Raw genomic sequence first — 27,968 nt, 5'->3', positions numbered from 1 at the left:
CACAACAAATGTTAAACCTTCCTGCGTTCCCAGAGGTGTCCCGATGAAAACGGCACCTCACATGTGGGGGTGCACCTACCTGGGCGCCAAGGGGAAAGTCTAAAACACAAGTAACCCCAAGTCTGTTTTCACACCTGAATTTCACACACACTGTAGACGGGCACATCATACAGATATGGCCTCGGGTGTCCAAGCCACCAAGGAAAACCGGGAACCCCATGCATTGCCGAAAAGAGGACACCCTTGGGAATCCAGAGTTATGATTTGAGCAAATCGTCCCAGAATTTATTACCCAGACACCCCAGCAAAGTCCGAAATGTGGGGAAAAAAATGCATTTTCCACACATTTGACTCGGCTCACCCATCGAAACATGCCGCCAACAACACATGGCCTACCGTCCCGCGTTCCCACAGGTGTCCCGATGAAAACTGTATCTCACGTGTGGGTGCACCTACCTGGGCGCCAAGGGGAAAGTCTAAAACACAAGTAACCCCAAGTCTGTTTTCACACCTGAATTTCACACACACTGTAGACGGGCACATCATACAGATATGGCCTCGGGTGTCCAAGCCACCAAGGAAAACGGGGAACCCCTTGCATTTCCGAAAGGAGGACACCCGTGGGAATCCGCAGAGGTATGATTTGCGCAAATCGGCCCAGAATTTATTAGCCAGAAACCATGGCAAAGACCCACATGGTAGAAGGGTGCCCAAGGCCAGGGATATTACCCCAGACTTTGCTGGAGCCCTGGCTGCCCTGAGTTACAGCTTCTCCTCACCAAGGAGTCTCGGCAGTGTGCCAATACCTCCCCGAAGGGAAAAGCTGTAATGCAGCCCAGCCGTAACTCCAGGACAGTTCGAGGTGATCTGCCCAGACGGGCCATTCCCACCCACACCACCAACAATCCAGCCCCAGTCTCACCCACCCCACTGACCGTGGTGGGCCCTAACCATAGAATAATAAATAAAAAGTACTTGCATAACATTGCAGCTGCTCGGGTAGAAAAAGCTGTAAACAAAACAAAAAACATGTGACCTACGGTCACACCAGCAAAATGTAGCCCTCCCTGGGGGCAGATAAGGGGGGGGGCTGTCCTGCACTCCTCCCTGGCCTCAAGCGTCCCTTCCTAGGAGCAGATATCTGGTCCCAGGGAGGGCTGCATGACATAACACCCACTCCATTTCAGGTGGGGGGTCAACGCCCCATCCCATTAGAAAATCCACTGTCCCTTTGGGGGTGCCCCACAGCCCCCCTAAAATGCGTTCCACCTTTTTTCCTTTGGTAACCCACTCCCCTTGGCACAGATGGGCACATTGGTGTGCCAATCAGGGCCCGGGGTGCCCAAACCTTACCGCCTAACCCACTGGGGGGCCTGTCCCACAGTTTTTGGGGGCCCTCTTCCCCCCTCACCCCAAATGGGTGACGGGGGCACCTCATGCAGGCCTCCCTGGGCCTCCTACAAACGGCTGAGTGAGGTACACCCCCCCCTTCATTTGGGGTGGGTGGGAGTGGGCCCCCGAAAAATGGTGGGACAGGCCTCCAGTGGGTGGGGCAGTAAGGTTTGGGCACCCCAGGGTCAGATTGGCACACCAATGTGCCCCCTCTGCGCCAAGGCAAATTTAGTAAACAAAGAAAATGATTCCAAATGCCAGGCTGTCCTTTAGCGGGGGGCTGAGGGGCTCCCTACACCGCTGGGGAATTTTCTAATGTGAAGGGGGGTGCACCTCTCCACCCTCACCCCCATTGGAGGGGTGGCGCATCTCATGTAGCCCTCCCGGGGGCAGATAAGGGGGGGGAGCTGTCCTGTACTCCTCCCTGGTCTCAGGTGTCCGTTCCTAGGAGCAGATATCTGGTCCCAGGGAGGGCTGCATGACATGGCACCCACTCCATTGCGGGTGGGGGAGACAGGGCCACCACCCCGTCCCATTAGAAAATTCCCTGTCCCTTTGGGGTGCCCCACAGCCCCCCCTTGAATGCGTTCCTCCATTTTTTTCTTTGTTTACAAAACTTGCCTTGGCGCAGAAGAGGGGCACATTGGTGTGCCAGTCTGGACCCAGGGTGCCCAACCCTTGCTGCCCCACCCACTGGGGGGCCTGTCCCACAATTTTTGGTGGCCCTCTCCCCCCACCTCACCCCAAATGGGTGGCGGGAGCACCTCATGCAGGCCCCCCTGGGCCTCCTACAACCGGCTGCGTGAGGTACACCACCCTTCCATTTGGGTAGGGGAAGGGACACAAAAATGTATGGGACAGGCCCCACGGTGGGTGGGGCAGTAAGGTTTGGGCACCCTGTGGCCAGATTGGCACACCAATGTGTCCCTCTGCGCCAAGGCAAGTTTTGTAAACAAAGAAAAAAATGGAAAATGGTGCACTACACTTTAGGGCAGGCTGAGGTGCACCCTAAACCAGGTACTTTTGTAATGTAATGAGGGTGATCCTCTACCCCCCACACCAAATGCAAGGGGGGGCATCTCATTCAGCCCTCCCTGGGGGCAGATGCCCCTTCCTAGGAGCAGATATCTGCCCCCAGGGATGGCTACAAGGGGTGCCCCCATCCCCCTTTTCTGTCAAATATATCCCTGGTGGCTAGTGGCCCCCCCAATCCCACCCAAAATTCCATTTTGTTATTGTGTTTTTTTTTTTTTGCCCCCTTCCCTGGGGGCAGATGATCAGCCATCTGCCCCCAGGGTTGTGCACATATGTGCCCCCATGCTTTGGGGTTCAGGGGGGAGAGGGCTGCTTACTGTAAGCAGCCCCACTCCCCCCCCCACATCACAAACGTATCCCTGGTGGTCCAGTGGGTTGCTGGTCATGGTTTGAGCGCTCTGCGCCGATCCGTGACCAGCAATGAGTCACATACGTGGTGTCCTTGGAAAGGGGACAATCTCCCCTTTCCAAGGACACCACGTTTTCCTATATCCATGGTGGTCTAGTGGGCTCCAGGGCCCCAAACCCCCTCCCACCTCCCGCCTTCCTTCTATTTTTTTTTATTTTCACCCCTGGGGGCAGTGATCATCTGCCCCCAGGGGTCTCCAGCTCTGTGGCCCCATGCTTTGGGGCAACTGGGGGAAGGGGCCCGCTTACCTAGTAAGCAGCCCTCCCTCCCCCCGCGTCACAAATGGATCTCTATTGATCCAGTGACATTGTTGCCCACGGATTGCGCGCCCTACGCCTGATCCGTGAGCAGCAATGCCACACAATGGGTATCGTTGGAAAGGGGAGAATCTCCCCTTTCCAGCGATACCCGCCTAGATCTCCGGCTTGAAATACAGCCGGAGATTGAGGCGGACAAAGAAGGGCACTCACCTTCTTTTACTTTGTTTCACGCCGACGTGCTTTACGCACGCCGACGTGAAACTGAAGGTAATCCAGCCCCCTGGCAGTGAGGGGGCACCTCCCCCTCACATAGCCCAGGGGTTGGATTACAGTTTTGAGCGATCCCTGCTTTGCAGGGATCGCTCAAAACAAGGTGCCAAAAAGGATGCGCTATCTCGTCCTTGGCACTGCACATGCAATTCCAAGGACGAAATATCTCACCTTTGGCACTGAAGGGGTTAAATACTTAGCCTATTAAACCATCACGCATAGGTATACTTTTCAATACTTTCAAATAGTCACTTCTTAGTTTGTAGTTGCTGAATGCATACAGTTGTTACAGGAGTTTGACAGTTATATCGGTAATACCATGCACCCACAAAATAATGCAGTAATTGTATTTACTGTGCATACACATATAAGATAGTGATTTCTGGGGAGGAAAACAGTTGGTTAGTTTTATCCTAGTAGAGCTTCAGGTTCTAGAGGCAGTTTTGCAGTACAGCCAGTCCTTTAATGTAAAAACGCAAACCTAGCTAGAAGGCAGTTCTTATCAGGTTTAAAGTCTTACCAAGCAGAAAAAATCAAAAGTTCCTGTGGATGCTTTCTAGTCTTCGGGAAGAAGATTAGGGGTGGGGGTGTCCGGAGCCCTCAGAACGCTACCAAGTCTAGAAACGCAGAGCGCGCGAGGAGCACTGAGCCGCTGAACCAAGGGAGAAGCAAGTAACGGCCAGAGCCCCACACTGGTGTCCAACCATCCCATGCCCAAGTCCTGTCGGAAGGAGGAACTGGAAACGGAGACCAGACCACAAAGACTTCTGAGTCGCTATTCCACAAAGAATGGGAAAGTCTCCTTCCCCTCTGAGCACTGCCGCAGGAGAAAAGGTATGTGGTAGATTGGAAGACAACCCAACGGGGGGCTGATTGAAGAACAATCCATTTGAGCCAAGTCATACATGCCAAATGTCAACTAGTAGCTATTGCTGGCAGTTCACCTCCATTTCACAGCCACATCAGCAAGGCATTTTGGGTATGCAAATTATCCCAGATGCAAGCATTTTGCTCCAGAAAATTCTTTTTCATATACTTTAACCACCTGGTAAGTACACCTAATGCCTCAAGAGTCAATGTTTCAGGTAAGTGTCTGAGCTGGTAGTCGGAAGTCTAAAAGTCCCCAAGAACTAGCTTTGAGCAAGCCAACAAGCAAGTACAGGTCCGGATTGAAAGCACTTGGAGTTTGTAGATAAGCAAAACTAATTGCTTGCCTCCAAAAGTCACCACAGGGTTCAAGCTAAAGGAAGTAGCGGAGGGTTCCATTGATGTAAATGGAGGGAAAGTTGCAAAAAGAAAATTCTTTCGGAACATGTATCATGGAGGAATGAGAATTGTTATACTCACAAAGTCAAGTATACAAAAAAAGTCAAGACTGCACAAACCCCACTCTCCCACCCACCACCTCTTACATCTCCCTAATACTGAATGCTGTCTTTTTAATGGCAAGGTCAACACCCAGCCTATCCTTTTGAGATGCTGTCCTCAGATGTGGATCAATATGCATATTTTTTAAAGAGCAGAATAGTTATTTAAGATCTGTAGATGATTATTAAGAGGTGTAAGGGACCAAGAGTAAGACTCGGATACAGAGGCATGTTAAGTGATATTTATAGACTTTTATTTCCAGAAAATGAGATGGGGTTGGAGAACATTCTAGCTATCCCTAATTCTAAGAGGGGTTTCCCTGCCTCAACAAAACTAAGGAACGTCTGTATCTGCATGTTAAGAGCTTCCTCCGTCGAAGAATTTCTAAACTGACCCTCACATTCTAAATTAGATATAACATGTAGAAGGGGGGGATAACTGGTTAGCTGTATATTGGTAGCTTGTTTCAGAAGTCTTCAACATAAAATTTTAAGGTGCAGAACAGAAAAGCAATGAGGTTTAGCCAGGAAAAAGGGGTCTACTTTCACCTTAAGTCTTTCTGGCAGTTCAGAAATGTCTTTATCGCAATTTAACTGAATTCCAAACGGGCGTACATCCTCCTTTTTGTCTTTTTATCAAGCATGCAGTTTCATTAGTGTTCAACCTTTGACTCCTGGTGTCTCTCCTGCCAGGATATATGTAGGTACTCCCTGTTTGCGCCAAATGTTTTTGGCCTTCTGGTTTACTCTCCTGCCAGGGTACCCCTTTGCTTCTCATCCCTGGATTACTCTCCTGCCAGGGTATCCTGGAGGCCAGCCTCCCTTGGCCCTCTTCCTGCTCCCACCTGTGAGGTTAAGAACCTCTGGGTCATCTTTGACTCCACACTTTCCTTTTCTCCACACATCTCTGACATCTCTAAGAAGTCACACTACCAACTGCACCTCCTCAGGGGTATTCTTCCTTTCCTCTCCTTCCCCCAGAAGCTCACTGTCTCTAGCGCTTTGGTTCTCTAGGCTGGACTACTGCAACAGCCTCTTTCTAAATCTGCCTGCCACTACTCTACGCCCTCTGCAACTTATCCTGAACAGGACTGCGCAGCATGTCCTTGGCCTAAAGCCCAGAGATCGTATCTCTCCAGCCCTGAAATCTCTACATTGGCTCCCAGTGGCTGCAAGGATTAAATTCAAGACCCTCTGCATTGTTAACCAGGTCTTCTGGGGCCTGGTCCTCAATACCTTAACTCTCACTCCGGAAATACCTTCCTACTCAAGCTCTTCGCTCCTCTTCTTCCAACTCCCTCAGGGTCAGTCGCTTCTCCAAGCAACAAGTTGATGATGGATCTTTCTTCGGCTCGCATCTCCCTCTGGAACAGCCTCCCTGCTTCTCTGAAGCTCGAGGAGAACCATCTTCAGTTCCGGAAGCACCTCAAGACCTTTTTCTTTGCTTCTGCCTTGTCTCTTCCTCTCCCCTGCTGATCCCGGTCTGTTTCTGCACTGAGCTCCTGTCTACCCTCTGTATTCAGGCCCAGATCCCAGCCCAACCATCTGCACACCCGCACTTCTTCCCAGCAACCCTTACACTTTGGTCTGTATCTGCAATCCTACAGTCCCCTTACCCGCACTTATCAGACACCTGTTGTCTGTGCTTAATTCTTGCCCTTGCCACCTGCTGGCTGCACTACCTGTTATTATTTTATCACCTGTTCAGCACTTTTCACTCCTCCCCTGCCCCTTGCACTTTCCCTCTCCCCTGCTCTTGCGCGTTCTCAATGTCACTGAGCCCAGTAAGAGCGTTGTCCTCCCTTGTTTCCCTCCCTTGCCTCGTCGCGCCCTGAAACACCTGTGTATGGGTGCAATATAAATAATCATATCCCTTTGCTTCTCATATGTCCTTCTTGTGTACGAGTCTCAGACTCCTTATTTATATGATGTGTTCACCTGTCAGGACTGTCTCCTCCTTTATGCACTCACATATCCAAAAGCTTTCCATAATTGGGCCAGTGACATTTTTTCAACCTTGCATGTATAGATTCCAGTTCCTTTTATTAAGCTTTGCGCTTTTGTCTCACTTTCATCAATATTCATATACACCTTATTGTTTCTCCAGATTAGTGTCACTGACCCTTCTTTCACAATATTCATGTTTGCATCATTTTGTTAGTTATTTTCAATGCTTTCCTCATTTAGATCAGTTTATTTTCTTCAATGTCGTCATTTGCATCAATTGTTATTTTCAACAACTTCCTCTCACACTCTGAGAGACCCAACAACTGCTGTCAGCCACCTCAGTAACGCATTCCTTCTGGATTACCAAGCATCTCTAGCGGTGCTCTGTTTCCTGGTGACTTCTTGTTTGTTCCGCTGACTCTGCGTTTGTGCGCTCAGCTGGTCAGTCTTTGTTCTGTTTTCAGCCGGACGGCTTCTGTTGCTCATAGCAAGCAGGCGGCAGGTCGTCTACAACACGGCTTCTCCTTGCGGCTGTCCGCACCTCCGCCCTGCAGCTTAGACTTCTCTGCTTTCTCACTTCCTTGTTGACGGTCTCCTGGATTACTGACAGCCTTCCACTCTGCCACACACTTCTCCCACTTCTATCCGCTGTGGCTGTTTTAAACTTCCTGGCATTGGCCAGGAATTTACAATGACTATACTGCAGCCTTGGTTTGCTGCTCTTGGCTTGTTTGAGATTGGAGATGGTTTATCTATATCGCAATAAGCCATATATGCAGGTTTCAAAGGCACATGGGTGCCATTAGAAATTGTGGCTGTAGTATTATTTTGATCCACTGTTTATCTCTCTGGTGTTTGTCTTCCCCTGCATGGTCCTCCCGTAGATAGCCACCCCTGGGGTCTGAGGCGGGTAGCATCTGCCTTTCCCTAGCCTTTTAAGAGAAGCTTCCCTCCTGAGAATCAGTGATGATATTGCTAGATTTGTCATAGAGGGTACTTGTTACTCTATACTTACTCTATACTTACTATGGACCTGGGCTGGATAGTGCATCCCCCACCTACAGAATACTTCAAAGGAAAGGCTGGCATGTTGGTACGAAGAAATATGTTCGCAGAAGGATTGAGAATAGCAGCATTACTGTACTTGATAAGACTACAGTTCATATAATGCTTAAGTCAATGGTCCCTTTACCCATCAAATTTCTCTACATGCTGGCATCTAAAGTGATTAAAGGAGTGTCTGATGTGACAGTGTGATATGGTAGGTTGCCTAAGAGGAAGTTCATTTTGCCAAACAGCAAGGGCTGAGGAGGAAGGGCCATTAAACAGGATTGGCTGTTAATTTGTATTAAAATGGGTTGGATAAAATGTCATCTTTTTGGTAAATTTGATAAGTTTTTATTTTTATTTTTTTATTTTTTTAGGTTGCAGAGATCAAAGTTAAGCTGAATGAAGCGAAACAGGAATTGGAGGAATGTATTGCCTCTCAGGAATTTGCCCGTGCCTCAGAAATAAAGGAAAAGGTCGCAGAACTGGAGATTATAAAAACTCAATTGCAAAAAGAGGAGGAACAACCTGAAATTAAAGAAATACGAGTTGAAAAGGTTTGTTGGTGTTCGCTTGTAAATTTCCTTTAGTCTTCCTGAAATGTATTGCTGGGTTGACCTTGCTTTATCTTGCTCTTCTCAATCTGTTGTGGAAGTTCTTTCCTAGTTCTTAGTGGATTCCCCAGATATTCTTGTACTGCTGGTAATTTCTGAATCTGAGTTGGGTCACAATGGAAGTAATAGAAAAATATGTAATGGAGAGCGGATATATTTTTAACCATTTAATTTGTCGATCTGTATACTAAGGTAACTAGTGTAGGGAACTTCAAATATGGAGTCATGCAGTACTTGTAGTCCATAATTAATCTTAGTGCATGTTTCCTCAGGATTGGATGTACCTCTTTCACACTGTCTGAATGTTATAGGGCAGAATGGTTCAAGTGCAAGTTTGAGGATCGTTTCCTTTCTTACACAAAGGTATTCTGACTCCAAAGGTGAGATGAGGACATGTCTGACTAAAATGTAGCTTCATCTGTTGGCAAAAATAATTGTAAGACTTTGAGCAGCCCACAGAAGCTTAAAGAAGCCACCAAAATCTCAGATGTTGTACTATGTAGTACCACTTTTCTTTACATTGCAGAACTTCTTTTATTATTATGGTATTTGAGTGTGGATCTAGCTTTGAGAAGCAACGGAGCGCTTTAGAGGTATAAAACAATAGAGATGCATAACAGAGCGCATATTAGAGGTAACAGAACAGACATACTGCAGGGGGGTAGGATAAAGGGGGACACAAAGGAGGGGTACAGCTGTACAGTGTGGCAGGGAGAAGAGGGGTGGACGGCGTCTAGCAAGTCAGGTGGTGCCGGCGACGACCCAATGGCCTAAGTATTGAGGAGGAGAGACTCCTTGAAGAGGTCGGTCTTGAGTTCTTTTCTGAATTGTAGGGGCATTGAGGTTCCATACTCTTGGGGCATAGGCAGAGAAGTCTTGTTTTCTGGTCCTTTCCTTTTTATTCCTTTAATGTGGGTTGCTGGGTTATGTGGTTCACCTGACACCATTTTTTCCGAATGCTAGACCTATTTTATGTAATCTTATTTTGGGTATAGGGCCCCTAATCTCTTTCCCACATGTGCAGATTCAAATTGATTGAGATTGCTCTTAACTTGCTAGCTTTGTTTCAAACGTTTGCCATGCCTGTCTGGGGCCACAGGCCTGGAATGTGCATAAGAATGGGTTCTCTTATAGGAGATTAAACCACTCCAAATTATCCTTGCATTCCAAAATGTATATGTCCAAATCCTAAAAATCTTTGTGCTTAAGAGTACTGATTTTGTGTTTTGTAGTAGGTCTTTTATATATTCACACAATCCTGGAGTCTCTTCAAGAAGTGGATAGGTTAGTGGATTGCTTGTTCTGGACATTTATTTTGCATCCCCATTATGTCAGAACACAGACATTCCTAAAATTCGCTATGAGTTTGGGTACAAGTGTCTTCCCTTTGGCCCGAACAAAGCACCAATGGTTTTCCCCTTGGTTTTAACCGTAGTGGCAGTGCTCCTCGGACTTCAACGTATTTGTTTGTAACCCTCCTTGAATGAGTAGTTCATCTGAGCTTTTTCGGGGAGTGTGTTGAAAAGGTGTGCAGCATTCTGTTCAGCCTGGGATTTTCAGTAAACCAGAACAAAAGCTTCCGTATGGCCAGTACAAATTATTCAGTTAAATTCTTAACACTTCACTTGAAATGGTCATTACTCCCTTGGAGATACTTGTCATCAAACAGACTCAAGGTTTTCTAATAAAAGACCATGATTTAAGCCATCTGGTTCCAACAGAATCCAAGCTTTATGTACTTTTTCATTCATGTGGTATTTATTGTCAAGTGACAGTCCAGGTTAAGGTTGTCAAGAACACAGAGGCAGGCAGACTCGCTTGTCTGTGTTATTCCCCTCACGGGTGCATATTCCACTAACAAGTAGAGGAGAAAATGTTTCTGCTGTGGGGCTTTACGTAGATGGCTTTGATTGCTGCAAGATGCAGCCAGAAGCATCAGATTTGTGTGTATGGGATCTGGAATAGTCTTTGGTGGGTGCTTTTCAAACGGATTGTGTCCTCCAAAGTATTCCACATCTTTGACATGTAATGTCCACAGCTGTGCACTTTGGAAATTTTTTCGGCAGAGGGCGTCCTGCGTCGATGGCGTCGGGTCGCTGTCCCTCGAAGGCCTCCGTCGAGAGCGATGTCACTGGATGTTATAAATAGGACGCACAGCGCCCGTAGCCTCAGTTTCATTTTTTCCGCCAACGTGTTTGCTTCGAGAACTCTGCGTGCCTCGTGTGTTTCATCGTAGTGATGTCTTCTTCTTTGACCCCTCCGACTTCGCGGCCTGGCTTCAAGACTTGCCGGGACTTGCTGGGACTGCAAGTCTAAAATGTCGATCACCGACCCGCATCAAACTTCACAACACCGACTGTTGAAAATGCTGACTGCCAAGGCCTTGCGGGAGCTTAAGGGGAAGCTTCAGGTGGGTAGGGGTTCTAAACCCAATAAGTACCGAAAATCTAAATCGTCCAATGGGGTTTCCACTGACGATTCGAGAGGCGATTCTCTGCATCGGGAGGAGGCCCGTGGATCTCGGACCCGGAGTGGTTCCCGCCATTCTTCTTCCTCGTCCTGGCATTCTAGGAAGCAACGTTGCCAGTCGCCTTCCCCATCTTCCACGGAGGATGGTGCCGCGAGTAAAGTGGCATGCCCGACGAAGTCCTCGACTCCGGAGGAATGGACTGCCTTTAAGGAGCAGATGTTAGCGATTTTCCAATTGCAGGGCACGGTTCCGGTTGTGCCTTCTACCGAAGCTCGTACTGTGGCTCGCATGCCTTCAGGATCGGGTCCTCGACGCGACTCGCATCGGGAACCTTCAAGGTCCCTTCGGACAAGGCTCAGGATAGTCACAAGAGACATGCTTCCAGGTCTCGGTCCTCGTCCCCAGCGAGAAAGCAGAAACCTTCTAAGGGTTCGAAGACGGCGTCGACTCAGTCGGCGCTGTGTCCGTCAGACTCGGATATCGAGGCTTTGCCTTCTTATCAGCCGTCGGCACCAGTGTCGACGCCAAAGCCTTCGGCGCTCTCGACACTGAAGCAGTCGACGCCCTTGGCGTCTAAGCCTTCAGCGCCTTCGGGGATTTTTGCCCGACAGTTACCGTTGTAGGTACCTGATGCGGTGGATCCTCCAAAGAAGGCTACTGCTAGGTCTGTGAGGCTTGTGGTGGACTCCAGACCCTCTTTTGTCCTGAGGCAGGGTTTTTACCTCCCTCTTGACGACATATATGAGGAGGAGGAAAAGTACGACTTTGAGGACCCTATGGAGCCTGATGTGGCTCCTGTCTTTTCTGGAGACAGTCAATTGGAGGAGTTAAGGCAAACCCTCCATGATGCCAATGGGCTAGACACCGGAAGTGGAATTTGGCAGGCCTGAGCCTGGGGCTCATGCCACGTCATCTTACAGGAGGCTCATGGCTAGGGTCACGGAGTATCTGGGCTGGTACAGTCCTCCTGAAGATTTTGTACCAGATGATCTAACAGACATTTTAGATCAAGGTCCGTCCTCTGACCCGGTGTTACCTTTTCATCTCACTTTACAGAAGAGGGTGGCAGCTGCTTGGCAGTCGACTGAATCTCTTCCGGCTGTGAACAAATCGTTGACAAAGAAGTACCGCCCTTCCATTAGCGACCCCGGCTACTTATCTACTCACCCCACTCCTGCGAGTTTGGTGGTTCAGGCGGCGTACCCTACCATCCCCCCTGATAGGGAGGCCAAACGCTTCGATGGTTGGGCTCGCAAGGTATTTTCTGCAGGGAGTATGGCGTTGAAATCAGCCAACTCCACTTGTCCCCTGGCAAGGTTTTCACACACTCTGTGGAACTGTTTCTCTAGCGGCTGAGCATATTCCCAAGGGGGAAGAAAGGGATAGGTTCCTTGCTCTCGTGCAAGATGGCAAGGATGCCATGTGTGAATCCTTTCAGTCGGGTTTGGACACGGTGAGTGTTAACCGGTACATGGCTTCGAGCATGGTTGCGGAATTCGGGTTTTGCCACAGATGTCCAAGCCTGTCTTTTGAACATGCCCTTTGATGGTGCCCATGTGTTTGGCAGCAAGGCTGACGAGAGCCTTGAGAGGTTGCAGACCTCCAAAGCTGAAGCGAAATCTATAAGCGCAGCCGTGCGTCAACCTCCGCCTTTTTGTCCTAGGGGACAGCAGTGGAGGGGAGGTTCTTTTCGTTACTACTCCTCCTTTGGTAGAACGAGAGGTGCCGCCAGTCAAAGGGGCCAGTGAAAAAGTACCAGTGGTGGTCCGGGAAATAGAGGTGCCAAAGCCGCTCAGGCAGCTGCCTCGTTGCCTTCAGGCGCTGCCGCCGCTGCTCCAAAACAGTCATGAGGCCATGTCCCATGGTTCGCCAGTCGGGGGCAGACTGTCTCAGCATCTCAAAGAGTGGCAAGCCATTACTTTGGATGCGTTTGCTCTGGAGACAATCGCCCACCGCTACTGTCTTCCCTTCCTAAAGCGGCCTCACGACAATCCACCAGGGAATTTCTCTTTGAAGCTTCTGGATCCGCTCCTTGTGCAGGAAATCTTGACCCTGCTAGAGAAAGGCGCTATAGAACTGGTTCCTGTAGTGGAGAGGAACAAGGGATGGTATTCCCCTTATTTATTTATCCCAAAGAAAGACTGGGGATTGAGACCCATCCTGGACTTGCGTTGGTTGAACAAGCTTCCTGCCCTTCAGATTGAGGTCTGCCCGAGGGTCTGCACCAAGCGAATGGTGGTGGTGGCAGCGTATCTCAGGCGAGGGGGGGGGGGAGGGATTTGCGTCTATCCCTACCTGGATGTCTGGCTGATCCATGCGCGTCCTCCCGAGCAGGCATTGGATCATCTTGGTGTCGCCTGCCGCTCCCTCACCAGGCTGGGCTTCTTCCTCGATTTCAAGAAGTCACATCTGACACCTACTGAACAGCTCCAGTATATCAGGGCTGTGTTTGGACAAGACCTTGGGGGTGCTCACCTCCCAAGGTAAGGGCTCATCACATTGTGCAGGTGGTGAACAAGTTTCAACATGCCCAGAGTCTCCCGGCTTTCGAATTCTTAAGGTTGCTCGGCCTCATGGCATCCTGCATTTTTCTGGTGCCAGAGGCCAGACTGCTGATGAGATCCCTGCAATGGGTCCTCAAGATGCAGTGGTCGCAGTTCTCAGGCAAGATGTCATATCCCATTCAGATTCCAATCTCGGTCTCCCAGGATCTTCTGTGGTGGGCCAACGAAGGGAATCTGATGAATCGGGAGCAGTTTTGGCAACCATGGCCAGAGGGAACTGTAGTGACGGATGCTTGCCTCACAGGATTGGGCGCACATGCCAACGACTTGACCGCCAACGGTCGTTTTTCTCCGGAGTCCAAACTACACACCAATCTGTTTGAGCAGAGAGCCATCGGGCTCGCCCTGAAGGCTTTTCTGCCGTCTGTGCGGGGGAAGAGTGTCCTGATCAGGACGGATAACACAGTGGCCATGCATTATCTCAACAAAAAAAGGGGGGGTAGGGTCACTCCCGTTGTGCAGAGAGGCAATGCAGCTCTGATTCTGGGCCATACAGTAGGGAATTTCAATCTCTGCAGTTCATCTGGCCGGAGACGAAAATGTGGCGGCGAATGCTCTGAGCAGGCAGAGCACGATCTCTCACGTGTGGGTGTTGGCTCAGGAAGTCCTTCTGGAGTTCTTTGCCCTTTCGGGAACCCCAAAAGTGGATCTCTTTGCCACCAGTGTCAACCGGAAGTACGAGAGATGCTGCTCAAGGGAATTTTCTCCAAGAGGAGAGGAGACGAGTTTGTAGTGGAGTGGCCATTCCCACTAATGTACATGTTTCCTTCGGTCCTTGTCATTCCTCAAGTGTTACGGAGGTTCGGCGCCACATGATCCTCATTGCTCCGGATTGGGACAGGACAGCGTGCTACCCGGACCTTCTAGAAATGTCCATCTGCCCTCCACGCCGTATTCCCTACCGAGAGGTTCCCCACCCAGAGGTCAGAACTCTCAACATTCACACTTGGGATATGAAAGGTTGAGATGTAAGGATTGGGACCTCCCAGATGATGTGACAGAGGTGTTGCTTTCGGCCAAGAGGCCAGCAATAAAATCCTTGTACCGTTGGCATAAGTTTTGCGACTGGTGCAGAGGACAAAATGTTGATCCTTTGCAGTATTCCATTCCTATCGTTTTGTCTTTCTTACTTTCTTTGGCCCACAGGTACCTTCAAGTGGGCACCATTAAAGGTTAGCTGGCGGCACTGTCTGTATTTAAGCGCTTGTCTGAAGAATGTTCTTACTTTAAGATTCCTTTGATTTCTCAATTTCTTAAAGGACTGACTGTGTTCCCTCCGTCCCCTTTCCAGGTGCTGGTTTGGGATTTGAATTTGGTATTGAAATTTCTAATGGGTGCTCCATTTGAACATTTGCATTCTTGTCTTTTGAGATTATTGTCCTTCAAGACAGTGTTCTTTGTTGCGGTTAATTCCGCTCGCAGAGTGAGTGAATTGCAGGCACTTTCATCTAAGCCGCCCTTTCTGTGTTCCACAAGGACAGGGTTGTACTACGGGTACGTCCTTTCTTTCTACCTAAGGTAGTATCTGAATTTCATTTGAGCCAGAAAGTGGTTCTTCCTTCTTTCTATCCTCCTCATCCTGGTAAGGAAGCGGAGCGACCCCATAGGTTGGATCATAGGAGGGCTCTGAGCTTTTATATTTCTAGGATGTCCAGGGTCAGAGTGGACGATCAACTCTTTGTGGGATATGCTGGACACCGATTGGGCCAGGCTGTTACCAAACAGACCTTGTCCAGGTGGATTATCCTCACCATTACGGAGTGTTACCGATTGGCGCGTAAGGACCCTCCGGAAGGGTTACCAGCTCATTCCACTAGGGGCGTGGCTACTTCCACCGCCCTCCAATGGGGAGTTCCTATTATGAATATTTGTGATGCAGCCACATGGGCTTCTATCCAAAATCTTTGGTAAACATTACTCCCTGGATACGATCCATGGTCAAGAGCCTTTGGTAAGGTAGTTCTTTATTCTGCCATCTGATTGGATTTTCTAAATTCTTTTCCCTCCTCCATTTTTCTGGTACTGCTTTGGAAGTCTGTCAAAGATGTGGAATACGTTGGAGGACACAATCCATTCAAAGAACAAGTTAATTACCAACTGGTAACGATCTTTCGATTGGATGTTCCTCCACCGTATTCCACATCGCCCTCCCAGCCTGCCCCTTGGAGAATTTCCTATGCGATTGCAGCTTACGTTTCCGCAAGGCTATGTGCACTCCTGCAGACATTGGATTGGTGCCACATGATCTGAGGGAAAAAATATAAACTGAGACTACGGGCGCCGTGCGTCCTATTCATAACATCCAGTGACGTCGCCCTCGATGGAGGCCTTCGAGGGACATCGACCCGACGCTGGACACCCTCTGCCGAAAATGTTTCCGAAGTGCACAACTGTTGACATTACATGTCAAAGATGTGGAATACGTTGGAGGAACATCCATTCGAAAGAACGTTACCAGTTGGTAAGTAACTTGTTGTTCTATTGAGGAGTTTGGGCTTGTTCTTTTAACCACGGCCACTGGCTTTCCAAATGTGTGCTGTAACGGTCTCTGAGCATGAACTCTGATATACTAATCACTCCGAACTGATAACCACGGTTTTTTTACCTTCTACTGTTGTCTGACAGTCTTCAGGAACCTTCCTTTGAGGAAACGCCTTCTGTCTCGACTGAGAGGGTAGATCTTCCCCCGACTTCCTAACATTTCTTAACTTGAAAACCTTGTACCCGAGGAGTTTGGAGCTGCTCTATGATAGTGGTTTACGAGGCCCAACATCTAGATTGTGCTGTCAGGAAGGATTCAGATTTCTATTTCTATATGTACACTTTTCTAATGCTACATTGGTAAAGCGATCAGTAGCCATTCGCCCTCCTGAAGCTGAGATGAACATTTTGACCTCAAATATTGGATAAACTGTTAACATTAGTGATCACATGTGCCCTTCTGAAAAGGGGCAGATTTCCCTAGTTCCTGAAAGACTACTTTCTAGTTGCGGGCTCTTTTGCCAGTTGGGTGAGCAAGTTTCAACTTTTACTTTGTATAGAGCCTTTTATAGTTTTCCATACTGACGAGATGGTTTGAAGTATTGTGCCGTCTTTTGTTTGTTTTTTAAAGTTCTGTCTTACTTCCTTTTTATTGTGACATGGTTTACAAAAATGTCTTCTATTAGAACCAGATTTACAGAACTGTTTTCAGCGTAGACCATGTCATTCACCAGCAGACAAGGCTACGTACAGTACAGTCTGGATGTGACCAGTAACTTGGTTTTATTTGGATAGTGCATATAATCTTTTTGCTATTGTGGCATTTCACCTGACCTTAAGGCGGTTAAGGCCACCATTGCCAGATGGGCTGTGTTGTGCATTGTAAAGGCATATACTGCCATGGTCTTTCTTTTCCTGAGAACTTACATGTGAAGTCCAACAGATCTACACATAAGTTGCTTTCCAAAGGCTTATGCCTGTTCCGGAGGTCTGTTGTGCTGTCACTTGGGATATTCCCCATGAGTTGTGTATGCTATTCCTACAAAGTTTCATCCTGATGATTCTTCTTTTGTCCAGTAGGTTCCGGGTGACCATTTGTGCTTGAAGCCACCAAACATATGCTGTTAACACTCACCTCCGTTGATGTGAAGACTGTCCCAATAATTTGGTTTGTGAACGAGAGAGTCAATTGATAAAAGTAACAAAGAAAATACCTTCATGGTGATTCAGGTGATTAGTCTGTGGTGCTCCATCCTTTAAAGCTCACAGTATATATGTGTTAATACATAATGGCTTGGTGTAAACTTGAGAACTGTTGAGCTGCTGGGGCTGGTTATATAAGGGGGAGCCTTGGATGTCCGAATGAGTAATAGAATGATTTATGCACCAGGTTTCCTTATTCTTTTGTTGCATTGTACAGCGTCTTTGGAGCCGTTTTTTACTATAGCCTGCAGCAGGGACAGGCTTCTCCAGCAAATTGTGAGGGACGTAGTGCTGTGGACTAATTGAACCTGAATCGCCTTGAAGGCAACCTTTTTGTTTATTTTGTTATTGAACTAGACAATGTTCTTACTTTAAAATGAGCAGACCGGAAATATTCTTTGATATATTTCTGTGATAGCTTTGCCAAAATATATCTAGACTAATGTCCATTCATAAACAATTGACCTGCTCAATAACTGTGTTTTTTTGGTTTCTCTTATAGAATGACCCTGAAACACTGCTGAAATGTTTGACCATGTGCTATGAACTGTTAAAGCAAATGTCCCTTTCCAAAGGAATTGGTCCAACAATGAATGGAATTATTGAGTCTCTTGTAAGTATTCTAATTGATTGCAATTTCCTAATAGGTAATGCGCATCTGCTGGTATGTTTGTTTACTGTATGGTAAAATAGATTTTTCTTTTGGCAGCTTTCACTTGGCTTTCAGTGGAAGCACCAGCATATCTGCTGACTGTGATCCTGAGCTATTTTTTACTGAGTGAGTTTGTGCAATAGCACCTTGAAGTGTTTATTATGTGCAGAATGGAATTACCATACTAAATGACCCCAGACGAAAATAACTGGAGAGACCCAAAGAATATGACAAAGTCCTACTTAGTCAGTTCAGAATAAAGAAGGGCAATCTGGTGAAACACAAGCAGTAGTTCACACAATTTGAATTGCACAAAGGCTTTTCACCTCAATATGCATTAGCTAGGAATCCATCTTATGTGCCAAACTTAAAACCTATTGAAGGAAGGGGTTGGCTAAGGGAACATATGTACCTATAATATGTGCATGTTAATGACTTAATTGGCGGCCCCTTATCTAGTAGACACACCTTGAACTACCTCTAAATACTTTTCATACTGATTATAACAGACTACGGTAGCAGATTGGCTTGTGAAACTTTGTATAGCAGATTGTTATAGGGACCCATATGATTGGTTGGCATTCTCTCCCAACCATGGACTTTCAGCTCGTTAGCAGCATGTAAGCAAAACGAAACCCAGGTGCAAAGAAAGTCAGACTACAAACCACTTGCTCCAATTAGCCCATCATCTCATCGGTCAGGCCCTGAGCCAAAGTTTTTCCTTTGTAGTTGACCTTGCAGCCTGTTCCCAGGCCAAGAGGCTCCTCTCCATCCTTCACACAAAGCTGTTTTTCCAGCGTCGCCCGTCTCTGCAGCCTTGGTCTGTTTCTGAGGTAGCTCGGTGAGATTCAATGAGTCCGACGTCCTTTTTCCCCCCATGGCTACTTTGGTCACATTATAGGTTATATCGCAGCAAGCTTCTATATGTCTCCTCTACTGCGTATTTTTGCATATATACATTTCTGATGCTTGTTAATCTGCTTGGAATCACATGCTGTGCATATAGTCTGACATCCAGTGGTAACCGCAGAGTATTGCATATTGTCTTTCGAGAATCAAAAGGGTACGTCGACATGGGCGTTCCTGTAACACTATCCCTAGGTGATGTGTAGTGTACCCAAAATCCCTCACGCGTCGAGGTCCCTCAGATTGTTTTTTTCTGGCCAGCATAATGGTCGCCTTATGCGGAGCTCGTCCAGAGACATTGCTATTGTTATGCTCGACCCTTGGTCGTGTATTTTAAAGTTATTAATTATTCTCCTACCGTCCATTGCATAGACAGCGGTTTCCTGATCTACGCCGAAGCTGGTTCCACGGACCTTCGATGGACAGTGTTCCGATCGGCTCTGACAACCACGTGGCCGGCCCTTCTGGCCAGCCTACACAGTAGGGAGAGTGGGGTCGAGGTGCACATTTTCTTTTCCGAGAATGCCTTTCCCTTTCCTCTCTTTGTTCCCTGGGTCTCTTCGTCACTATATTTTTCCTCCGCTATGGAGAGGACTCCATTTAGGTTTTGCCCTTCTTGCAAGGCCAAATCTCCTTGGAAAGATGAACACTGTGTGTAATGGGTGTTTGCCCCTGAATCACGACAAGACAGCTTGTGCGGTTTTCAAGCTCCTCCGACCAAAGACACTAAAGGAGTGCCTTGTTAAGCGGTGGGCGGCCTACGGAATGTCGCAGGCCGAGTCTAGTTCTCCCGCTGCCAAAACTGCCGATTCTGACGAGGGAGTAAGTGACGAACAGGCCTCCGATTCCGAGACCTCTCAGTGGAGCATTCTCGCTCTGCATCGTCTGTCCCCGGCCCTGTTAGGCAAGTTTCGGGTCCTGCTATGGGGACTGTACACCCTTTTGACAAGGGCGCACACTCTCTGCACACTAAAGACACAACCCCCGGGATGTCTTCGACAAAACAGTCAAAACAACCCATATCGCCAACGGGCACACCAAATGTTTCGGCCGTACCCACAGGTCGTCAGGATCGGCAGCCCTCCCCGCAACAACAGGTGCGCCTTGTGACTGGGCATTCTAAATCGAAGGGCGCTGCCCCTAATACTCAGGAGACCGCCGAGAGGTATTGGAAGAAGGTGTCCACGGTCAAGAAGGCTTTGGTTCCTGTTAGGGAGAATTCTCTTATAAGGCTAATTTCCCAAACCTAGTGAGTCCCCCAGCAGCTTTGCTGGATTTTTGGGGTTTGTTTTTTTCTCCTGCTAAGAGTGAGACTCTCTTCCTCCCACTCTTAGGCATGATTTGAGGTACGTCTCTGACTTGCTATGTGCTTATGGGCAATGGGGTTTCCTTTTTACTCCATAGGGTATCATCTGTTTTTCATGTGTGTTACACAGCACCCTCAGTGCAGTAACACAGGGGTGTCATAGTGACCCCCAAACATAGACTCCATACCCTGGGGCTGACTGTCTCCCAGGACATGTAAAGTCACCATTGACTTTACTAGTCCTAAATTGTGAACAGTACCAGAACCAGTACTGGAAGGGGTTAATTATATTGCCCCTGGTCTGTTTTCAAGGGGGCACTGTCCAGTCCCCACTTGTCGAGTTTCTGGCTGGTGGCAGTGGTTACCACGCCAAATATTCCACCGGAATATTTCCTATGTGATTTTCAATTGATTTTAAACGCACCACTTTTTGGTGCACTATTAAAGATACCGCCGGTTTGTTTAATATTAAATCCACGGTTGGGTCTTTTTGCCAGAACTCAATGGTGTTCGTGTCTGTCTCTGTAACTCTGACCAAGGTCGAGCTCTTTGTTCCACTTTTTGGCGGGCTTCTCTGTCTGGGTTCCACAGGATGTGTGGGGAGGGGAATTTGCTCCGTGGACTGCGCTGCCTTAGCAACTCAAGTCGCACTCTATTCTGATTGGCCCAGTGGTGAGCCGCCTGGCTCACCACTTAGCATGTGTGAGTGACAGCTAGGCTGTTGAATGGGGGTTTTTCAGCATAAAAGCAGGGCTTTTGGGTACTGGAACTTCAGAAGTTGCCACAGGACCTAAGAAATCCAGAGGGAAGAAGCTGAGCCAACTGCAACGACGACACCACCGGTGGAGCCCTGCTGCAACGACCTCACCACTTTCCCGACGACAAGAGATCTTCTGCTGGAAGAGTCTTCTCCCTCTGAGCTGGTGGGATCAACCAGTTCGCCCCTTCCCCTTCCAAAGAAGTCTCTTGGTCGACTCGCCCGTGCCAAGCACCCCGGCGACCGGATAGCCAAGCTTCACCACTTTGACTGCGAATAAAAGGAACGCACCTTTTACCGACGAACTCCGCGGCTGGTCTCTTCCCTGGCCAGTGCAACAACTACAAGGTTCCTCCTCGACGAGATCTTCTCTTCCCCTGGACGAATCCACGACTTGCATTCACTGCCAGGAACAACTGCCGCCGCTGGAGCTTCCTCTCTCTTTAAGGTACTGTGTTCCACCTGGCCTCCCTTTCTTCGGATTGCTAAAGGTGACCCTTAAATCCTTGGCTTTCCAACTGGGTTGTCTCCAGACCTTCTAACTTTACGTTTCGAATAACCCCATCCTCTTTTGAACACTCTGCAAAGACTTTTAGTGCATTTTACACCGTGTAATCCTGGGCACATTTTGCTTTGCTCCATTTAAAGTGGGCCTGGCCTATGAACTTTGGCTCTACAGTGTATATTGCCTTCACTGACTTGCTTTGGACTTAGAAAAGTTTTGGGAACTGTTTTATTTTTATGCTCTGCCTTTTTCTCTCCCTTTATCTTAACTATTGGAGTGCCATCTAGGTTACGCACTCACATCTGTTTTAACAAATAGTGATGTTTTAACTCTGTCTTGTCTAATAGTTATCAAGGGAGGTGTTTATACTTTATCAGACTGTGTTTTAACTTGCTTTTGATTTAGAGTGCTAGTGTATTACCTAAAGTGTGTTTTAAATAAATAATTATATACTTTGGATACAAAGCTCTGGTCAGTGTTTGCTTGTTCCACTGTGTTTTTAGCCTTATTGTGTATACTCTATATACTGCCTTACTCTTCTTGAGAGAAGTCTGATTGCTCAGCCACCAGGTAAATCTGGGTGGTACAGATTGCTACCAATTGGGTTTACTGCTTACTCCTGTAGTCTTAATCTTTTTGCAGTGGTCCCCAAAGGAACTGCACAAGATTCTGCCTAACAGTTCCCCCAAAAACAACCATGCAACTGCAGGACTGTTTTAGACACCCTTCCACCTCTGAAGAGGTTGCTTAAAGCATCGCTAGGATTATTTCGGCGGATAATCGGAGGCAACGGTCATGGGATTCGTTGATACCTAAGGGAAAACCTAGGGATTCGTCGAAATCCAGGGATAGGCCGAAGGATTCATCAAAACCCGCGGAGAAGCCCAAGGACAGACAAAAGGACTCGCATCAACCGTCAGTCCCCCGAAAGGGCTTTTCGGAATGCACAGGAGGGATTTCTTCGACATTAAAGGAGAAATCTCAGCATTCTGAGACGGAAGATCCATAACAAGAGCCTTTTCCACCCCTAGACTCCTGGTGTATCTATTTGGACCAAGGAGAAATTTGAGGGATGTATGGATAGGTTAGAGAGGTTTGTACAACTCTCAGAGAAGTGCACGCCAAAGAGGCCTCGGGAAGAGAGTCCCTTTCCCCCTGTGGCTCAACTTCAAAAAGTATTTGATCCTTCTCAGGAGGAAGAAGAAATATATACTTATGACCTCACTGAAGGTGAGGTCCCTGTGGACCTATACAATCAGAATGAATAGCCCTTTGCTGACACAGAGGATGTTCATATCGACCCCACAGAGGGTTGGGGGGACAATCCCGACATGGGTGATCTCAGCCTTGGCAGTCACCTACTCTAACACCGGAACCTGATGCCTTGTGGTTGGATTCCCCCCGAGCTCCCCGGTTGACGACCAAATGGTGTACAACGCCATATTAAGGAAAGCAGCAGAACATTTCCACATTGCTACCCAGGAAGCTCTTACAGAGGCTGCTTTTGTCGAGGACATCTTAAAAGAGAAACCACCGGCCAGCCTAGCTATTCCTCTGCTAAATTCAATCAAAAGCAGTTGGCCCCTTCTTTGACACCTGCCCTAACTAGAGCAGTAAATCCTAGAGTACAAAAAATGTTTCAACCCTGCCCCTCTGATCCCTTTTACGTCAGGGGCCATGCTACTCCAGACTCACTGGTGGTAACTACAACCAGACAAAGAGCGGGGGTTCCCCTATCAACTGGGAGGGCACCCCTGGACAAGGAGTGCAAGAGGCTTTATGCTCTAGGGAAGAGGGTCACGGCTTTTTCCACTCGCAGAGCAATACAACTTTGTTGGATAGTTATGCTGACGCACAATGGACCATGCTACAGGAGGGCATTCAAGAAGTCCCTGAACCGCTGCGGGCTTGCTTGCTCGTCACGGTAGCAGAAGGCAGACAAGTTAATCAGAGTATTTTAAAGAATACTTTGGATGCGGCAGAGACGACTGGCAGGTCTTTCGCTCAAGGTACCCTCCTCAAGAGAAACTCATGGTTATGTAACTCTGGTTTCAAACCAGAAACTCAAGCTTCACTAATAAATAAGCCAGTGGAAGAGAATAATCTATTTGGAATGGCAGTAGACAAAGCGCTCAAGACTGCTAAGAAATAGCATGACACCCTCAAGATCAGATCACCCAGAGGCCTTCCCCAAGAAGGGGGAGGGGGATCAAGCCGTTCCTTTTGTTGTTTCCCTCAGAACCAATACGGCTCGGGAAATAATTGGTCCTCTCCCCAAGGAACCACCAGTTACACCATACCGTATCCCCCTAGAGGTCAATGACGTGGAAAAGGAAGGGGCCGGAATTCTACCCCTCGAGGCTCCCCGGGTCCCCTCCCATTCCACCCCGGTCGGGGGCCGGCTAACATCATTTCTTCAAGCATGGGAGGGGATAACTACAGACCAGTGAGTGCTCAAGACCATCGCCCACGGGTTCTATATAGAATTCTGCCGGTCCCCCCCCAATTCAGACCTCCACATTCGAGACGCTTGACGCCAGAACATCTGCGTATCCTGCTACAAGAAGTCGAGACCCTGCCTGAAAAGGGCGCCATAGAAGTCGTACCTCTTCCACAGGTAAACAAGGGTATTTATTCAGTGTACTTCCTTGTACCCAAAAAGGATCTCGCCATGCGCCCTGTACTAGTTTTGCGCCCAGCAAACAAATTTGTGAAACCTCAAAAGTTTCGTATGGTCACCCTCCAGGACGTCCTCTCCTTGCTCACACAGGGGCATTACATGGTAACATTGGACATGAAAGATGCATACTTTCATATTTCAATGTTGCCGGCGTACAGAAAATACCTCAGGTTTATGATGCAAGACGAGCACCATCAGTTCAAAGTACTAGCCTTCGGCATCGCCTCAGCACCAAGGGTATTTACGAAGGTACTGGCAGTAGCAGCGGACTATAGACCTTTTATTCACCCTAGGATTCTCCATCAACGAAAAGAAATCCAGCTTAGACCCCAGTCAAGTCAAGCAGTTTCTATGGGCTCTAATTCGCACAAGGGACAGCCTGGTCTTCCCCTCCCACTAGAGGGTCCATAACATGTTGTTTCAAATCCCTCACTATGTAGCCAGTCGAGAGGTGACGGTACGCAGGGCTATGCGACTGTTATGAATGATGGCGTTGTGCATTTATTTGGTTCCTCACATGGGTTTACGATTGTGTCCAATGCAAGAGTGGCTCAGCAGCCAGTGGTGTCAGACCAGTGGACAATGGGGCGATCTAGTTGTCTCGCCAGCCCTTGTTCTCTCGCTGCGGTGGTGGTCAAGAGAACCTCTTGAAGGGAAAATCCTTCACCACCCCCGCAGTGGAGGCCACTCTCACTACAGACTCATCTCTCACAGGATGGGGAGCTCACCAGCTTCAACAAACTGCGCAGTGTGTTTGGTCGTCAGACATAGCATCCAACCACATAAATCTGTTGGAACTGTTGGCAGTTTTAAAGGCACTGAAAGCTTTCCAGACACAACTGCAAGTGAAGACGGTCCTGATCCTCACAGACAGCACCACGGCCATGTATTATCTAAACAAACAGGGGGGCACTCACTCTCCAGGGCTGTCCAAACTGTCCCAAAACATTTGGAAGTGAGCTCTCAAACACATGTTCCTGTTGTCTCAACATGTTCCAGGGAAACTCAATATTCTGGTAGACGTACTCAGCATAGATTTCCCACTACCCCTGGAGTACAAATGGCGACTACACGAAGACATAGTCTCCAACGTTTTCGCAGAATGGGGGTTCCCAGAGATCGACTTGTTCGCAACTTTGGAGAACACTCAATGCCAAGACTACGCCTCCAGGTACCCCCAGAACCGTTCCAAGAGCAACAGACTCTGGATCACATGGTCAGGGAAATTTGTTTACACTTTAACCCCGACTTGTCTACTCAACAAGATAGTGCACAAGATGCACCAGGAACTGATGACCATGATATTGGTGGCCCCCATGTGGGCCCGCCAACCCTGGTGCGCTCATCTGATGGAGATGTCTCTCTCCCCCCCAGTGAAGCTACCTTGCCCGTACAACGTTTTGTCGCAGGACAAGGGGCAGACACTCCACCCATGCCCGCAAACATTGAACTTAGCAGCCTAGCTCCTGAGGGCATAGAGTTCGGACACCTGCAACTCCCACAGACACTCATTCTAGGTCTTATTCTCAGGTGGGTCAAGCAGTACTAAGACATCTTTTCACTACTGTTCCTTCTCACAACCCACCTCCAACTCCGGGTACTTCTTGCTAGTCTATGCACAGCATGTGATTCTAAGCAGATTAACAAGCATCAGAAGACATGCATTACTTACCGTAAAAGCATTTCTGATGATTGTATCTGCTTAGATTCACATGCGCCTCCTCCCCGCTCGGATGGAAGGAACATAGACGTCTTACTACTCTTTCTTTTCTGTACTTACTCACAATAGTCATAGGCTCCCTCACGGCAAAAAAAAAAATCGGAGGTACCCGGGCATGTGAGGGAGTTTGTGTACACTACACTACACGTCACGTAGGGATGGTGTTACAGGCACGCCCATGTCGACTTCCCCTTTCGATTCTCGAAAGACGAGATGCAATACTCTGCGGTTACCACTGGATGTCAGACTATATGTACAGCATGTGATACAATCATCAGAAATGCTTTTACTATAAGTAATGCATCTCTTACCTTGCCCCTTCTCACTTGTTACTTTGATACACGTGTTCTGCAGACTTGATTACATGTTTCTCTTGTTGATTAATTTACATCTTTTATTCCTTTGAATATTCATAAATCGTTTCAGTGCATCCATCTGTCTTTTAAGATGTCTCTCTGCAGCTGTTAGATCTTCTTTACAGTTCTTCAGTGTTCATTGCGGTGTGTTGACACCTGTCTACTGTCTCAGTATGAGGGTTCATTCGGTACGGTTGTCTGAATGCATAACGTCTCTCGTACACTCCATGCAGCATCGGGCCAATGCTTGGTGTCCTACATATGACTTTCACTTTCGTTCCAGCATGATGAAGGTGAGGGGGGCAGAGCTTAGCAATGTCTTATTTGTCTGCTCCTCTAAAATCCCCCCGCTGGTCAAGTCCTCAACCACCACATCTTCCTCTTCTTCATCTCTTCTGTCCATCTTGATTTCTTCGGGATACACACATTTTGTCACCCCTCTCGGGTCACCTGCATTCTTTATATGCTCATCCACACTATGCACTGGTGGGCTGGCCGCATACCCAACGTCCAACATAGTTCTTACAAACCTTTGGGTAGTAGAACCTCATTCCTGGGTGTGCCAACAAACTTTTGTTTGGTTTCATGGGTGGCTTCAGTCTGTGGCATGTGACCACCTTTCACATCGATTATCTTCATTCCAATAGCTTTCTTTGCAGTGTTCATACATTGTCCTACTAATATCGTTATAAGACAGAACCCTAGCAATATGAACATTAGCATTGCTCCAAGTAGTTTGAAGGCATTCGCCATCCAGGTCAGAACCCATCAGATCAAAGACTAGAACCAATCATCGTCATTTACCTTGTCATCTGCTTCTTCCATTTTCGTATCCAGTGTTTCAACATAGATATCGCCGCTGTCAAGGTTCCATTTTCTCCATCGTTGGCAGGTGTGAATTGTGAGAAACCTGAAGGTCTCTCCCTAACTAGTCCCCGGCGATCTGTCATCCAGATGGCCAGGACATGGCCATTGCTATTGGATCCAGTTCCTGTGGCTGAACCAGTGCGGTAGGATCACCTGGATGGGGGCCTCCTCGGGGAGTGGGGCGGGAACACTTTCGCACACCACAAGAAACAGACTAACATTAGGGCCCTTTACCTGACATATGTCAACACAAGGTCAGGCAATTGACCAGTATCACTCACACCTGATGGCCATTTTCCTTTCCGCACAGTGATAAAAGTTGGAGCACGAGAGCACACTACAAGCAAGCAAGGCAGACAGCACAAAAAGAGAGCTAGCCCCAGGCAGCAGTTCATGAGGAGAAGAAAGGCAGCGATAACCGAGAGGGTGACCAAGAGAAGCAACCTTTCCCTTTCCGACCCAGATCCGCGATTCCTCTGTGGAATAAATCGTAAGACCGCGAGCAAAAGCGAACGTGTGCTTCAGTAGATGTCAACGGGACACGGAGCGCGCCTAAACTGATAAGCAGGAGTACAGAAGCCACTTACTGCTGTGGTACCGTCCTTGACTCCAGATACAAGGAAAGCCAAGCGGTTCATTATAGCCGGTGAGTCGAGGGGAGAACCGATAAGCCGAACTGTGTTGAATGGAAGTTGCAAGTTGAGAAAAGTTCAAAGAACTGTGAAGGTCGTAGGGGAAAACCAGCTGAAAGGGTCCTGCACCACGTGGGTGTACAGTTATAGACTCTAGTTGGTTCCCCATTTTTGTTGAAATTACCAATACCAGAAGGCCTTGCGAGGACCGTAAGAAGTGTCAAAGTGGTCATACAGAGGTCTAGCAAAATCCACTGTTAACTCAAGTCTTTGCCCAGCAAATAATGGAAAGCTAAGGGAAACGAATCCTGCATGGTGAGAGAGAAGATTGACAAGAGTGAACCCGACGGGTGGATGCCGATAAAAAGGGGCGAAGCCTGATGCCTCAAAGAACATTTGTGCTAAAAGTGAATCCGATAAAAGGAGGTTCACTCTAAGCTGTTTAAAAAAAAAAAGCATTAAGAATAGTGAATGTAAAGGAGAAGATTGTTTGAAAATCCTTTGGAATACAAGCCATAGTGAACCCGG

The 27,968-nt window shown here is 48.0% G+C and overlaps 1 protein-coding gene across 2 annotated transcripts in view; it reads left to right on the top strand.

The window, feature by feature from the left end:
- The window catches only part of NCAPG (non-SMC condensin I complex subunit G), an 859,779-nt gene that overhangs the window by 263,191 nt on the left and 568,620 nt on the right, over positions 1 to 27,968 (top strand). For both annotated transcript variants that reach the window (XM_069631905.1, XM_069631906.1), the window contains exons 12-13: positions 8,105 to 8,284; positions 17,562 to 17,672. In XM_069631905.1, coding sequence (XP_069488006.1) covers positions 8,105 to 8,284; positions 17,562 to 17,672 — 291 coding nt within the window. The remainder of the gene's footprint in view (positions 1 to 8,104; positions 8,285 to 17,561; positions 17,673 to 27,968) is intronic.

Source organism: Ambystoma mexicanum, chromosome 6q (genome assembly GCF_040938575.1).
Source record: "Ambystoma mexicanum isolate Mex_15411 chromosome 6q, UKY_AmexF1_1, whole genome shotgun sequence".
Taxonomy (NCBI): domain Eukaryota; kingdom Metazoa; phylum Chordata; class Amphibia; order Caudata; family Ambystomatidae; genus Ambystoma; species Ambystoma mexicanum.
This window is presented reverse-complemented; position numbering and strand designations above follow the sequence as displayed.